Source organism: Lepisosteus platostomus, chromosome 14 (assembly GCF_059453375.1).
Source record: "Lepisosteus platostomus isolate fLepPlt1 chromosome 14, fLepPlt1.hap1, whole genome shotgun sequence".
NCBI classification, from domain to species: domain Eukaryota; kingdom Metazoa; phylum Chordata; class Actinopteri; order Semionotiformes; family Lepisosteidae; genus Lepisosteus; species Lepisosteus platostomus.
The window spans coordinates 17324224-17339059 of record NC_142624.1 but is presented as its reverse complement, the minus strand read 5'-3'; the positions used below and the strand labels follow the sequence as shown (position 1 = coordinate 17339059).

Here is a 14836-nt window from a genome sequence, read left to right as displayed (position 1 = left end):
CTGCCGTTGCATCATCCAGGTGGATGCTGCACATTGGTGGTGGTGGAAGGGAATCCCCACTACCTGTAAAGAGCTTTGACTGAAGTGTCCGGAAAAGCGCTATATAAGTGTAAGCAACTATTAATTATTATTAGCTGCCACACATTAAAGGGTTAGTTAACTGTGTTGGAAATATAAATTACTAAATTATCTGTATGTACAATTTATACACATTGTATGTATCCATCCATTTTGGAACTGCTTTTTCAAATACTGGATCACAGGAGAGCAAGACCCTCTCGGCAAGCAATGGCTGCAAGGCTGCATACACTCTAGAGGGGAGCCAGTCTTTCACAGGGCACACAGACACAAACACAGACACACACATTCACATCAGGGCCCATTTTCCCAGAAGCCAATTAAACTAGCAGTATGTCCTTGAACTGTGAGAGGAAACTGAAGCACCTGAAGGAAACCCATGTGAACATGGGGAGAACATAGATACTCCAGGCAGATAGCCAAGGCAGGAGTTAAACCCAGGACCCCAGCACTGAGAGACAGTGATGCTAAACACTGAACCAATGTGCTGACCCACAAAGGTATAAATATGCTTTTTCTTTGATATGGCAAACATGACATTTCAGCAGATAATAATGTACTGCAGGAGAAAAATTCGGGGTGCAGCACAAAAGAATACAGGCTCAATTGCTTGTTTCCCACAGTGAAGTGTTCTGTGGCTCTGTTATGGTGTGAGATGCATTTTCCTAACATATGTTTTGGTCCACTCAACCCCTGGTGCAAGGTAAATGCCATAAATACAAAGTCATTCTAAGTGATCACGTCATCCTGTGGTGAAGCATTTCTATCCTGAATCCAGGACACGAGTGGTCACTCAATGGCTTGATGAGCATGAAAACTGATAAAATATATGCCATGGCCATTCCAGTGGCCAGATCTCAACTTATTTCTACACCTGTGGGAGATTCTAGAGTGGCGCCTAAAAGAGCATATTCCATCACCATCAACAAAACACCAAATGATGGAATTTCTTGTGGAAGATTGGTGTTGCATCTTTCAAATAGAGTTCCAGACACTTGTAGAATCTATGCCAAGGTGCACTGAAGCTGTTCTGGTGGCTCATGGTGGATCAACACCCTATTACATTTTATGTTGGTCTTTTCCTTTATTTTGGCAGTAACCTGTATGTAACTATTGAAATCTTATCGTAATCTGTTGTATTGTTACAGTATGTCATTAGGATTGAGATACAATCTCATATCAGTCTTTATTATTTCAATCCCTCTAGGGAGCAAAAGGAGATATTGGTGGACTTGGACCAAAAGGTGAAAAGGGTCGACAGGTAAGTTCTTTCCTCAGAGTCCGCTGTCTAGAAACTGCACCGGACACAGAATGCTGTCGATTTTTAAATAATTATACTTCAGTAGCTTGGTCAAATGTTAATGAACACAACAAAATGAGGAATGTAACGGGATAGCATACATAATATTTTGATGTTTGGCATTAGCTCTCCTGGCTGATGGAAGTGCCAGCCCAGATTGTAAGGTTGAGGCAGACAAAACCCACTTATGGGGAATGAACTAGTGTGAGTGAAGGATGGAAGGAGGGGTGCTGGAAAAGATGTACACAACAGGTGCTCCAGCAGGCACAATTATGAGTGTTTTTATATGTAAGAGAGCAGAGTGGTGAGATTACAATATAATCTCCTCCCAAACCTGTCCTTTTCATTATTTGTTTGTTTTCAAAAAAGCAATAAAATAGTTAAAAATTGAACTTTTTCTGTGTAACATATTGAGCTCACTTGTGTTGTTCCACACAAGCTAAGAAGATACAGGAAAAAATGATAGAAACCTCTCTGAGGAAGAAAAACATTTTACTTGATTTTATGGAAAGTACTGTATTTAATGAATATTATTGGCCTCTAACACCTGAGCATTTATTTTCCAGGGTGACCAAGGTATTGAGGGCCCTATTGGTTATCCAGGTCCAAAGGTGAGTGTGTAATCTTAGGTGAATAACTATAATGGCATAAATAATATGTTGAACATTTAATGAGTTATGCAGTGAATTATTTTGATATTTTTGAAGATAATACACTTAATATGAAACATTGTAAATGCAGAAAGTTGCCCTAAATAAGGGTATCTACTAACCAAAACCATATAATTACATGGAAGATGTATAGACACATCTTAAACAGTGCAGTTTTAGAACTTTTTTTTTACTTTTAAAACACAACAATATGATTTAATATTTATACAATTAAGCCTGGAACTCTCTGAATTTCAAGATACATTTTTGAGGAAATATTAGATGTACAGTACATTGATTTCATATTATTTCCTTGTGTTGTTTTAGGGTATCCCTGGTTTGAAAGGCGAAAAGGTAAGATGTCCTTCATATTGTAAAAAAAAAGTCTAGAAATGTAAAAGTGTAAAAATCATAATTATGAGAACTAAAACAACCGTCTTTTGGATGAGACGTTAAACCGAGGTCCTGATGCTCAGTGGTCACTAAAGATCCCTGGGCATTCCTCAAAAAGAGTAGGGAGTTATCCTGTTGTCCGGGCCAAATTTGCCCCCTCAGCCTTAATTGTGGCCTCCAAATTGTCCCCATATATGATTGGCTTGCACTTGCCCAGCGATGGACTGGCGCCCTGTCCAGGGTGTACCCTGCCTTGCGCTTGTTGCTTGCCAGGTAGGGTCCAGCTTCCCGCGACACCATATGGTATAAAGCTGTTCGGTATATGACATGACATGCTCTAAAACAATAGTAGATTTTGATCCTAAAAGAATGTACTTCTGGTAAACAAAATGTCATGTTACAGTGTAAAAACATTAAGCACAATAAATAATACTGAAACACAAAACTGGCTGCTGGTAAGGTGGATCATCCTGCTCCCAATCTCGTCTCCTTTCCATGCTTTGGAGATTTAACCCCCCCACCACCACAGTGGAAACAAGGCAGGCTGAAAACAAGATGTGTAGGACTAGAAAATGAGCAATGTCAGAAGTAGACCCCAAAATCCAAAATTCTGATGTTTTGAATTTTTTGCCAATCTATGTTACAGTTAAAGCACCGTCATTACCAGTAGTACTGCTTGTCTATAGTACTGTAGGATATACTCACTATTTTTTACAGTTGAACATTAACATAAATACTATTTTAAATGTTGATAGAAATATTAACTAAGAAACATATCTATATGTTTTTAATCTTAATTTTAACAACATAGACCAAATATATGTAGTGTCGATAGCATTATGCTTCTATTCATATTTAAAATTATTTTCTTTTATTCAATTGCTGGTTGGTAATCTGTTCTTATCTTTGTGTCATTTTAGGGTGAATTGGGATCAGAAGGCAAAAAGGTGAGACTTTTGTTATAGATTGAATTTCAAATATTACAGTTTTTCTTTTTCTTAATCGTTTGCATACTATACATCTGCTAATTTGCATTTAATTAATTTTTATTTCATTGTTATCTAATTAGGGTGTTGCCGGCCTGTCGGGGCGTAATGGAACAGATGGACAGAAGGTGAGATTTTCAAGTGGCTGTGATAATAAACATCTAGTTTCCAAGCACTAGCAGTAGATAATGTACTGCATTGAAGTGGACACTCTGTCTCATTCAAACGAGACAAAGACCTGACTATCTTGCAGTGCCCGTCTAATTGTTGTCTGTGCATTCATATCTGTATCATTCCAAACTAGAAAAACAGTTTTCTGTGTGGCACTTAAACATGTAATTTGGCCATAGTTCTGGGTGAGTTTGTTTTTAATGTGTATACTTATTTGTACTGAACACTTCAATAGCCTCATGCCTGACTGTAACTGTAGGTTAGCTCAGTTAGGTTCACCTATAAGGTGTATGTTGTTGTTCACACTTAAATTCATCAAAATGACTTCCAATGATTAGGGGAAACGTCTCAGGATAAAAAAAGCTGAGAATTTTATCATGACTCCCAGTGAAAATGCTTGGCTTAAGTCGTTTATGGAATGTTCCTGTCCATAACAAGAGTGGGAATCTTAAGATAGACAGTGTCATTCAGGTAAGACTCAAAAGGCACTTTCCCTGATGTTTGTAGATTTCAAGGGAGGTGAGGTTAGGAAGCCAGGACATTTTGGTATCCTTTATGTACCTGCATTTTACTCCATTGTCTTGGAATGTAACCTTCTCTCCCTGTTGTCTTTCAGGGGAAAATTGGGCGCATTGGACCTCCAGGCTGTAAAGGAGATCCCGGAGACAAAGTATGTGAAATAAACATTTTTGTCTGAAAATTGATTTTAAGGCAAAGGCAGTAGGTCCCTTTACTGGGAAAAAAGATGTGTTTAATTTTCTAAAATTAATTAACTCCAATATGTTGACTGCAAAGTTATGGATGATAAAATTAGTATGTAATGCTCCTAATGGTAATAATTATCAAGATTTAGAATCTGCCTCATTCTGAGGTATTTTTTGGAGCCTCGCTTGGTATCTGGGGTTCTATCTGCATGGAGTTTGTATGTTCTTCAAGCGTTCAAGCGGTTTCCTCCCACAGTCCAAAGACATACTGGTAGGTTAATTGGCCTCTGGGGAAATTGTCCCTGTGTGTGTGAGTTCGTGTCTGTGTGCCCAGCAGTGGACTGGTGTCCTGTCCAGGGTGGGTCCTGGTTTGTACCCCTTGCTTGATGTCATAGTCTCCAGCTCCACCGCGATCCTGTATTGGATAAAGCAGGAAAAGTTTTGGATATTTTAAATGTTGCACAATATAAATGTAACAAGTTGGCTTATATTTTTCTGGCTTTTCTAGGGAGCTCCTGGCCATGCTGGTAATGCAGGTGACAGAGGACCTCCAGGAGACAGTGGTCTCAAGGTCAGTCAATGTAATCTCTCAGCTCAAGCACAAGAGATTTCAGTTCTTAATTGTTACAATTTATTTAACAGGCATTTTGACCACAAGGGAAATGGAAAGAAGACTTATGCATTTTCAACAATTAAGAATCCAGATTTAAATATATGGTAAAACAATTAAAGAATCATGTATTGTGAATTCTTTAAGCAGTGATTACCTTCTCGTTCTTAGATATAATGTGTTATGCCTTCTGTAAAAGCTGATGTTTAGCTAGGTCAATCTGAAAGGTTATCTAGTTGAATATTTTTTACGTCATGAGTACTTTTACACGTGCATTATGGAATAAAGACATGTCCCTGTTGTGTTGAGTGGTTATCTGTTTCACTGTGTCTGTCAGCAAGGTTGATATTAACAGGTGTTGTGATTTGTGAATTTCAGGGAGATCCTGGCCGACCTGGGAAATCAGGACCCCCTGGCCAACCTGGAGAACCAGGCCAAAGTGTAGGAAATTTGTGTGAACTAGAATTGTTCAGATTTGTTAACAATATTGATCTTCACAGCTGAGATTAATTCTAAAATTGTTTAATTTTATACTGAGAAAAATGGTTGTTTTTGCAGTAAGTAAAGTATATGGGCAATATATTTTTAAAAAGAAGTGGCATTAACAAAATGTTCTGAAAACTAAACAGCATACTCCCAAACTTGTGTGGTGTTTGTGTTAGTGTTTGACTTATCAGACTAATTGTTGTTCTTTTAAAAGAGCAAAAGAGATATTCATTGGTGGAATCTGTTTAGTGTGATAAACAGGTCTCCTGTGAAATAAACATGACAGTACAATGTTGAAAGAGTCATGTGGTGATTGTGCAATGTCCTTCCCGTCTCAGCTCAGATCCATTAAAAGCAGGGTGGTCAGGTAGGGCTCATTTGGCTCTCAGCACCACAACAACCCCCACAGCATCCCAGGCGCATGCAAGCCTGCAGTCCTATTACTAAGCACTCAACCTCCTGCACAAGGGTGTGTAGTCAATGACATGTTGACATCACAGATACAATGGTCCAAATGTCCACATGTCGGAGGAGTCTTCCAACACTTCCTCACTCCCCCCTCTGTGCGGTTGTGTAGTTTGTAACTGCAAACCAAGACAAAAAGAAAATGCAAATGGCAATCGCAAATACAATGAGTAAGACTAAAATAATTCTTTATTCTAAACTTAAAATGTACTACATATTTTTCTGTGTTTCTACTTTCTAGCATTAACAGAATATTGTTTTTTACTCAGGGTGAAAGAGGGAGTCCTGGGATGTCTGGCTTACCTGGACAAAAAGGCACAAAGGTAAGATCTTCATTCAGTTAGCATGGACATAAATAAGTATGGACATTTTCTATCAAAATATTTTAACAATATAGATTATAATTTCTAATTGTTTTTCATGGAAGTTGTTTTCCCTGATCTAATTACCCACATATGAGAGTAAGAGGTTAAGTCACTATTAGTGTGAAATCAATTTGTTCTACATCAGATGGTGAAGTGACTAGTGAAATACATTTTTAATGACTTAGGAATGAGAAAAGGAGTCATTGAAGGTGTCAACCCATATCACATTCACTGTGAGAGCTACTGTGCAATATGCTACGAGTTGTATGCAGTCGAAAAATGTACATGAATAATGTTAGTGTGAGGGTTTTAAAAAGGATGGAGGGGTGAATGCAATAAAATATGGCCAAATTGACCGGTGTCTGCTGCCACAATGGAGGAGATGGATGAACCTGAACTGACAGACTGAATTGTAAAGATTGTAGGCGTGTATCAGTAGACAACACTGATGATATTGGAATTGTTTTCCATGGAACGGAACACATATCTATGACTATGCCAGTCTTCAACAGTAGAATTTGGTTTTGGACAGTTACCTCACCCACCTTGATTTAACTAAATCCTCAAAATTCTTAACCAGAGATTTCATTAAATAAAAATATTTCATTAAGTGCATGAAATCCCTGGTTAAATATTATTATATAATTATTATTATAAATATTATAACCTATATAGGTTGATGTGATATCTGACTCTTGAAACCAAAGCACAGGCAGATACAAATCAGATAATTAGGTGTTGTACTGTAGTACAAGTCTGATGTTTTCAGTTTAATTTAATAATATTCAATTAAGCCAATTTATTGATAGTGAGCTTTTAACACCACTTGATATAAATAATGGCTACCCAGGTACAGTCCTCAAAAGCCACTGTCAATCAGGTTCATGGATCTCCTTAAATCACTTCAGAACAATACAGTAGGGTTAAACTTAAACTCTAAATAGCTCTCCTGAAGGGCTTCAAATCCTTCAAGACTGCTATCCACAAGGACCAGACATAATGTAGGGCCTGCCTTCAATGCTTTTAAAAAAACATCTGAATACAACCTTAATGCTGCCTTATATTATATAGTCCATTTACTCAAAGTAATCAGAAGAGTTTGAACTAAAAGCCGTAAATGAAATAAGAGCTTTGCAGAAATTAAATGTTTAATGGATTCACTAATGTGATGGAGCAGGACAAACACAGTTCAGTTCATGCATCGTTAAATATGCTTAAAGATATCTGCTACCAAAGACAGCGTAGCCACAAGGGGGTATTGCAAGCTATATACACATTCATTGAAAGTGTCTTAACATATTGCTTCACTTGTTGGTTTGGCAACATAAGTACCAGTAACTGTAGTAGGCTGGGTAAATTAGTGAATATAAGTGGCAAAATAATCGGGAATAATCAAATCAGCTTAAGCATCCTTTACAAATAGAGGGTGACTAAGAAAGCCGAAAAGCATCATGGAATGTGTGTCTCTCCCCCTCCATTGCGAATACCACACTTCTCCCATCTGGGAGACACCTCTGTGCCCCCAGGTGTAAAACCAACAGTCTCAGGAAATCTTTCATTCCCACTGCAATCACACTCTTAAACAATACAAAGTAACTTTCTTGTCTCTTGTTTCTTTTCTCCTGTAACTCTACTGTATTCTTTTCCCTTTTGATGATGTTTATTTGTCATTGTGTTGTGTTTGAATGTGCCGTAAAACAAATTTCCCCTAGGGGACAATAAAGTTTGAATTGAATTGAATATAGACTTAGACTTGGCATAAATTATACATGTTGTTTTAATCTGTTTGTTAATTAAATTATCTGTTTTCCAGGGAACTGTAGGAACTCCTGGACCAAGGGGAGAACCTGTATGGTGACATTCTAAATCAACAAACTATAACTTTTACCGATTTGTGTTTTTACCCTTTTGGTAGTAGTACCATAAACATACTTGTTGTATGTGCAACCTGAACCATTTCACAAATAACAGTATTTACTTTAAATGTTAGTTTTTTTTTTCCTCAGATTATGTTGAAGCATTTTTATTTTTATTTGTCACATGAATGTTGAGGAAGGGAAGATTTATTTATTTTTTAAGCTCTAGTAATAACATAGCAAGAACTTTATTTTTCCTATTTCAGTACTGATACAAAATGAAAGTGTGACATCATGCATTGTTTCATTTTGTTACATAAATTCAACAAATTTGTGAGCATAATCAATGCATAAACAATGTTGTAACAGTAACACTAACAGTTACATTTGAATGGCTATTTCGTGATATTTTTCAATAAAAACAATGGAAAACAGCCAGAATGAAAACAATAATATATCACTATCAAATAATCTGCCTTTTAGGACTAGTAGGGGTGTTCTTGCATTAAAATAGATAACGACTCACATTATTACATTTCTGCCACCTCAAACATTAACTTGGATGATGCAACTCTCAAAAGTTAAGTGCAGCATCTCCAAGTGCATCTTCCATTGGGTATATCAAGAGCCAAACTAGTGCATTAGTGAAATAAAACTCTGCATACAGTACGTCTTGGTGCACTTGTTCATGTCATTATCTCAAATGCTACCTGTTCTACAAAAGATAACTATTTTGATGTTTAACCTACAAAATACTTACCCTGGTTTGTCACCAAGTATGCAGTGGAATTTTCATTCAAATGTGTCTCTTAAAATGGTCTTTCCACTGATTTTATGTTTCTGGGAGTTTCTCATGTAGTAGCAGTCAAGATATGGTTTTAGAGGGGCATCTAATGAACATTGTAGTCACATATGGTGGCCACCCTGTGCCTTCCTGGATAGGATCAATCTCTTAACACACTTGCTTTCTTGGTGTCTGCAAACAAGTCTGATGATCGTTAAAGCAGAGCATCTCATTTTATAAGCAATGTCATAACAAGTATTTTTTACTTTAACTGTTGTTATCTTGTTGATGGTAATCAGACCAATGGCAATCAGTCATCAGTCCTTTAATAGAAATTTAACAAGTAATTATCTCACTCTAATTGCTTTGTGTTAGAGTGAAAAACGTTTTGGAAGATTTTTGAATATAGTGTCCATTAGTTTAACTTGCAATGTGTGTTTCCTGTAGCTTCCTTTTTCGCTAATCTTGTACCGAAACATCAACACACACTAACATTCATTATGTATCATGTACTACAGAATCTCTGCACCTTAGTTGGCTTTTTTAATTTGAACTGTATCAAGGGCATTCCTTCTAATTAATTAATTAATCTCAGTCATTTAATTGAACAGAAAGATGAAAAACTCAATGTTTGCTTTGTCTTTAATGTGGTCTTAGGGACGAAGAGGGGATTTCGGGCCCAAGGGAAGCCCTGGAACAGTCGGCCCAAGAGGAGAAAAGGTAACAATAAACATATAAAAAGTGTAAAGAATCTATAAATGAGGGAAGAGGGATATAATGTAATGGCACATACTGTACCTCCATTGTACAGGTGTTGGCAGTAAAACCATATGTAACACAAATAGATTAGGATAAATCAAACCAATATAAAGGAACAAGTAATAGGTTTATTCCATGCTGAAAAAAAGAAGAGAGAAAACACAACGTTTCGGCCGTGGAGCCTTCTTCAGGTGTGAGAGAGACAAGGCAGTAAGCAAAGGTAATGTAGCGGGAGAACAAAGGCTGGGAGGGAGGATGAGTGAGAGGCGGGAGCCGGGGACAGAAAGAGAGGCCAATCAAGAGGTGTGAAGTCAGAATAGGTGTAGAGAGGTGTGAAATGAAACTTCCAATGAATGGAGAAAATTTTAAAGAAGAGTAGTCTGTCGTTAAGAGAAGGGGGAATGTGTGATCCTAGCTCCAGGATAAGTTTGGTTTCAGTAGTCTTTCTGATGTATGAATTTGGAAAACCGTCTTTGAGAACACAGACGGAGAGATTAGAGTGGTCGTGGCCGTCAGAGGTGAAATGAGAAACTGTGGGCTTGGAGAGATCTTTAATCTTCACATCCCTGACATGTTCTCTGAAGCGGTCTCTGAGTCTCCTTCCTGTTTCTCCAATGTAGATGGCTGAGCATTTACTGCAAGAGATACAGTAAATAAGGTTGCTGGAGGTACAAGATGCCCTCTGGGTGATCCAGAATTGTCCTGAAGGGCCTTGAATGAGTGCGGTGTTAGATGTGTACTGGCTGGTGTGGATGGTTGCTGAGGGCGGTCAAGGGAGCTGTGAACAAGAAGGTTGCGCAGATTAGGTGCTCGGCGATATGAGATGATGGGCTGTCAGAAAAGAGGTCCCCAATGGAGGGATCATCCTGTAGGATGGAAAAGTTGTCGTTAATAGTCCTGGGAATAGGAAGTGTGTTAGGGTGGTAGGGAAGCACCAAAGGAATGCAGTTGTTACGGCGGTAGTTCCTGATTGGGTTGATGGTCTGAGAGGTATTTTTGGCTTGGGCAAGGGCCCTGTCAATAACACTGCTGGGGTATCCTCTGTTGATGAAAAAGTACATTTTGAGGGCTTGGTTCTTGAAGTCGATGTCGTCGCTGCATAATCGTTGTAGCCGAAGGAACTGTGAAAAAGGGAGAGAATTTTTAGTGTGTTTGGGGTGAAATGACCTATACAAGAGATAGCTGTGTGAATCAGTGGGTTTGTAATAAACTGAAGTGGAGAGTCGGGGGTAGTTGATGGAGAAGTTGATGTCTAGAAACGGAAGAGCAGTGGAAGATATGTTTGAGGGACGGGTGGAAGTTGGTGAAATGGTGCAGAAAGCACTCAAGCTGATCGTTGGAGCATGTGGCGGCACCGACGCAGTCATCAATATATCGCTTGTAGAGGTCAGGGACATAGCCAGTGTAGGAAGCGAAGAAGCATTCTTCTACCCTGCCGACAAAAATATTGGCATAGCTAGGTCCCATTCTGGTGCCCATGGCAACTCCACTCACCTGTTGGTAAAAAAGATTATTGAAAGAGAATGCGTTCAGTGTGAGGACCAATTCTGCAAGGCGTACCAGGGTGTGGGTGGGTGGATCAAGCACTGTGCGTTTGTCCAGCGTGTGCTTGAGGGCTGTAAGGCCGTCATTATGGGCAATGACGGTGTAAAGAGATGTGATCTCCATGGTAAAAATGTAGCATTCGGTGCCCTGAAATTGGAGTATTTACTACCCACCTGAACTACTACATCAAACCATTATGTCAACTTTCAGATTCAAAAGCCTTTCATATTCACATCAAGGCTTTCAAAGGGCATATGCAAGTTGAAATGTGTTTATGATGACACCAGTTTACATACAGTACATTTCAATAAGCACAAAATGCATACAATCTTTCAGGCTTTTTTAATTTCCTTTATTTGAGATTATAATGCGATGATAATGAGGTACCATGGAACATGCCCTACCAAAAAACAACATCAAATGGAAGTTGGATTGATTCTCCTGGCAATTCAAAAGGATCAGTAATAAGCATATGGAAATCTCTCACGGAGAATATATGAAAAAAACAGCCAATAGAAACAACATGGGAGAAGGAGATGGAAAGGTGTGGACTGCACTTGGACTGGGAAACAATATAGTCAAATATGATTTTAAACTCTACAAACTGTACAAAATCTCAGATTTCACTTTAAATTAATTCATAGGACATGCCACCATTCAAATAATTCAGAATGGGCCAATGTGTCAGACCACCTCTGTAGGCACTGGGTGTCACATGTTATGGGATTGTCCAGTTATCAACAACCTTTGGACTAAAGTCTGTACTATGTTGGCAAGCTGATTGGTGTACATTTCAATCAGATCCTTGCCTGCGCTTCTTAGAACATGATTATTTGGTTAACTACTTTAATTTGGGCTGGGGGTGAAACAGTGGTGAAAAAAACAATTCTATAAATCTGTAAAAACCCAGAAAATTTACCAAATAATACTTGATACTCACATTTCAATGTGAGTAACTATGAACTTAGATTTGGTTCTTATTTGTTTTTTGATCATAAATCTGTTTGAAAATTCAATAAAAATGTTGATCACAAAAAACATTCACCTTGATAATGATTTCAAAACTGATAACAGTACCATTAATAACCTTTTGGAATTAACTATATTGAAGCATTTCATGTTTTCAAGAAAATTCTAATTTTAGCTATTTAGTTTGTCACTGGTAGAGGAGAGGATCATTTTACAAGGCTCAGAGTTCATAAAGAATTTTGTTGCACTAAAAATTGCGCTACATTTTTTTAAAGTTGCTGCTAAAGATCTTTTTAAATATGTGCAGCTAAATGCTGTTTTAAACAGACTTTTAGGAGGAGGTCAAATTATAACCACGTCCATCACATATACTGTATCTCCTGCAAGTATCTCGCCACCTGAACATCTGTTTGCATATCTTTTCTCACACCCTTCTCTCCACCCCATCCTTACTCTTTCAGTGGCTTCCTGACTCATACAGTAACTCACTAACCTTAGAAAAGAACTTCTAACTTTAATAAAACTATCTGGTTTATGAGCAGAGGAGACTGAAGTCACAAACACCTACAGTATGTACAAACTGAGTAAACGTTTTTAAATTTTACTTGGGATATGTCAGGTGAATTACCTTGCTCCAAATGTGCTACTTACAAGTAAATGTTTCAAACACAAAAAATGAGTACCCCTGGGTAACACACATGAATAGCTTTATGTTACATATATTATATATGTATAGAAATAACTTAAATATTTCTATACATCTATACAATATATAGAAATAACTTAAATATTAGACATGATCCTCAGAGGTTTTGCATATACTGTATAAGCCCCTTAGTCATCGATGGCAATAGTGCCCTTCATGCTCTCCAAGTTGTTGCCATATACTGACACATGTTTTCATTGTGCCCTGGATCTCTCTAAATGAGCTTTAAATATTTAATTGTCTTTTTACAGGGGGACCAGGGGCCTGAAGGACAGAGGGGGCTTCCAGGTGAAATGGGAAACAAAGGAAGTAAGGTAAAATATCACCAGGATTGTGGGGACTCGGCAGGCTTTGTCTGATCTTTCAGGGGATGAAAAGATTGTGTTCTTGTGCCTGACTTGGCATAAAAACCGCATTGTAAATTACTGAAGAACGGAAGACTTGTTTGCCAGTTAAAGTGTAGTGGGATAATTTATTTTATACTAAAGGAATGTCACCAAATAAATACATTTTTTATGAAAGGCCAACAAAATCTACCTGCCAAGTGGTGATGATGTTGTTCTTTGCAGGGGAAAACTACTGTGCAAAGGCCTTGTAGCTGAATTTCAAATGTCTATGATTGAGTAAAGCTGAAGAAATCTTCTGTGTATACTGATACATTGGTACTTGGTTGTTGGTAATTAGGCATCTCTGAGACTTTACCTAATCAAAAGAAGTAATATATCTTTTCCTCTCTATTCCTTACTTTTTTGCTAAAAGGGAGAAATAGGACTTCCAGGACCCAGGGGGCCCCCAGGTGGTTTCGGGGAGCGTGGGAAGAATGTGAGTCAAAACATTCAAAATTGTCAGTTGTCACTATCTATGGACAACATGCCTCTCCTTAAACTTTATCAGAAAAACACAGCTTCGGTTCTGTTGGTTTGTTTCTGAGATTACTATTCAAATCCATGTTGGAAAAGGAAGATAATATAAATGAAATAGAAGACATGGAATAAAAATAATGAAACAATGAATTTAGGAACTCATTCATTGTAGTATGGACTACACAGAACCCACTGCTGCTCTTTCACTTACAAGCACACCAAACATTGCGGTTGAACTATCACAAAGTTAAATGACACTTTACAGTTCAAATAGTCTCAGATTATTTGTGCCAAAGTGAAAATTGTATTATAGCAAAAACATTACATTAAAGCAAGCTCAACCACATGTAATTTGAATGATTAGCCTTCAGTCCATATCCTTAATGTACAGTATCAGTGAGACCCATGTAGACAAAAAAAGTTACTTACTGTAGCACTTAAAAGGGAATGCAAGTCATTTAAAATGTTCTTGTGTTGCAGCTGGTTATTGTTTTCATAAACATGGGTAATAAAGCACAAAGATTACTATTACTGATTTACTGTTCAGAATAATGTGATTTTAATTTGACTACTGTAATGAAGAACTCATGGATTTTAACTCAGCAGTGTGGCTCTGCCTGTTCTTTAGGGCTCCCGTGGAGATCCGGGTGATGCAGGACAAAGGGGAGAGACTGGAGCATCTGGACCAAAGGTTCATCTACTGATTTACAGTGCAGACCAGAGCAGAAGTTTTACTTACTTTTATTCTCCAATGTGTTTGCAGTTTCATCTCAAATGTGGTTAGAATGAGATCAAATTTAGCTCTATGGAAGAGACTCTTTTCAGCCTGCATTAATTCATTTAATAGGCTAATTATTACAATTATTGATCATAATAATTTTGTTAAGAAAACGTCTACTGATGTTATGATACATATTTCTTATACTTGTACTCTATAGGCTTTTGAGATTTGGTTTGAGATTGAGGAATGAGAGATTGTGAATTAGCTTGTTTAATCGGTAAAGAGGTTGTCTCTCTTCTGTTTAGGGAGACAAAGGAAGAGCTGGGTTTGGCTATCCAGGATCCCGAGGACCTCCGGTACAGTCATTTTAGTCTCCCTTATTATTTAATTTACTGTGCTTAAATTGAAGAATAATAACCGTTAAC

The 14836-nt window shown here is 37.8% G+C and overlaps 1 protein-coding gene and 1 long non-coding RNA gene across 4 annotated transcripts in view; both read left to right on the top strand.

Annotated features, from left to right (window-relative positions):
• col6a2 (collagen, type VI, alpha 2) overlaps nt 1-14836 on the top strand; it is a 51415-nt gene that overhangs the window by 15266 nt on the left and 21313 nt on the right. For all 3 annotated transcript variants that reach the window (XM_088607289.1, XM_088607288.1, XM_088607291.1), the window contains exons 6-20: nt 1286-1339; nt 1945-1989; nt 2356-2382; nt 3342-3368; nt 3491-3535; nt 4195-4248; nt 4791-4853; nt 5271-5333; nt 6113-6166; nt 8022-8057; nt 9506-9568; nt 13079-13141; nt 13587-13649; nt 14319-14381; nt 14717-14767. In XM_088607289.1, the coding sequence (XP_088463415.1) occupies nt 1286-1339; nt 1945-1989; nt 2356-2382; nt 3342-3368; nt 3491-3535; nt 4195-4248; nt 4791-4853; nt 5271-5333; nt 6113-6166; nt 8022-8057; nt 9506-9568; nt 13079-13141; nt 13587-13649; nt 14319-14381; nt 14717-14767 (771 nt within the window). The remainder of the gene's footprint in view (nt 1-1285; nt 1340-1944; nt 1990-2355; nt 2383-3341; nt 3369-3490; nt 3536-4194; nt 4249-4790; nt 4854-5270; nt 5334-6112; nt 6167-8021; nt 8058-9505; nt 9569-13078; nt 13142-13586; nt 13650-14318; nt 14382-14716; nt 14768-14836) is intronic.
• On the top strand, nt 8064-9471 carry LOC148648912 (uncharacterized). The gene is made up of 2 exons (XR_015926563.1): nt 8064-8365; nt 8935-9471. It is a non-coding gene; the product is annotated as an uncharacterized LOC148648912 (long non-coding RNA).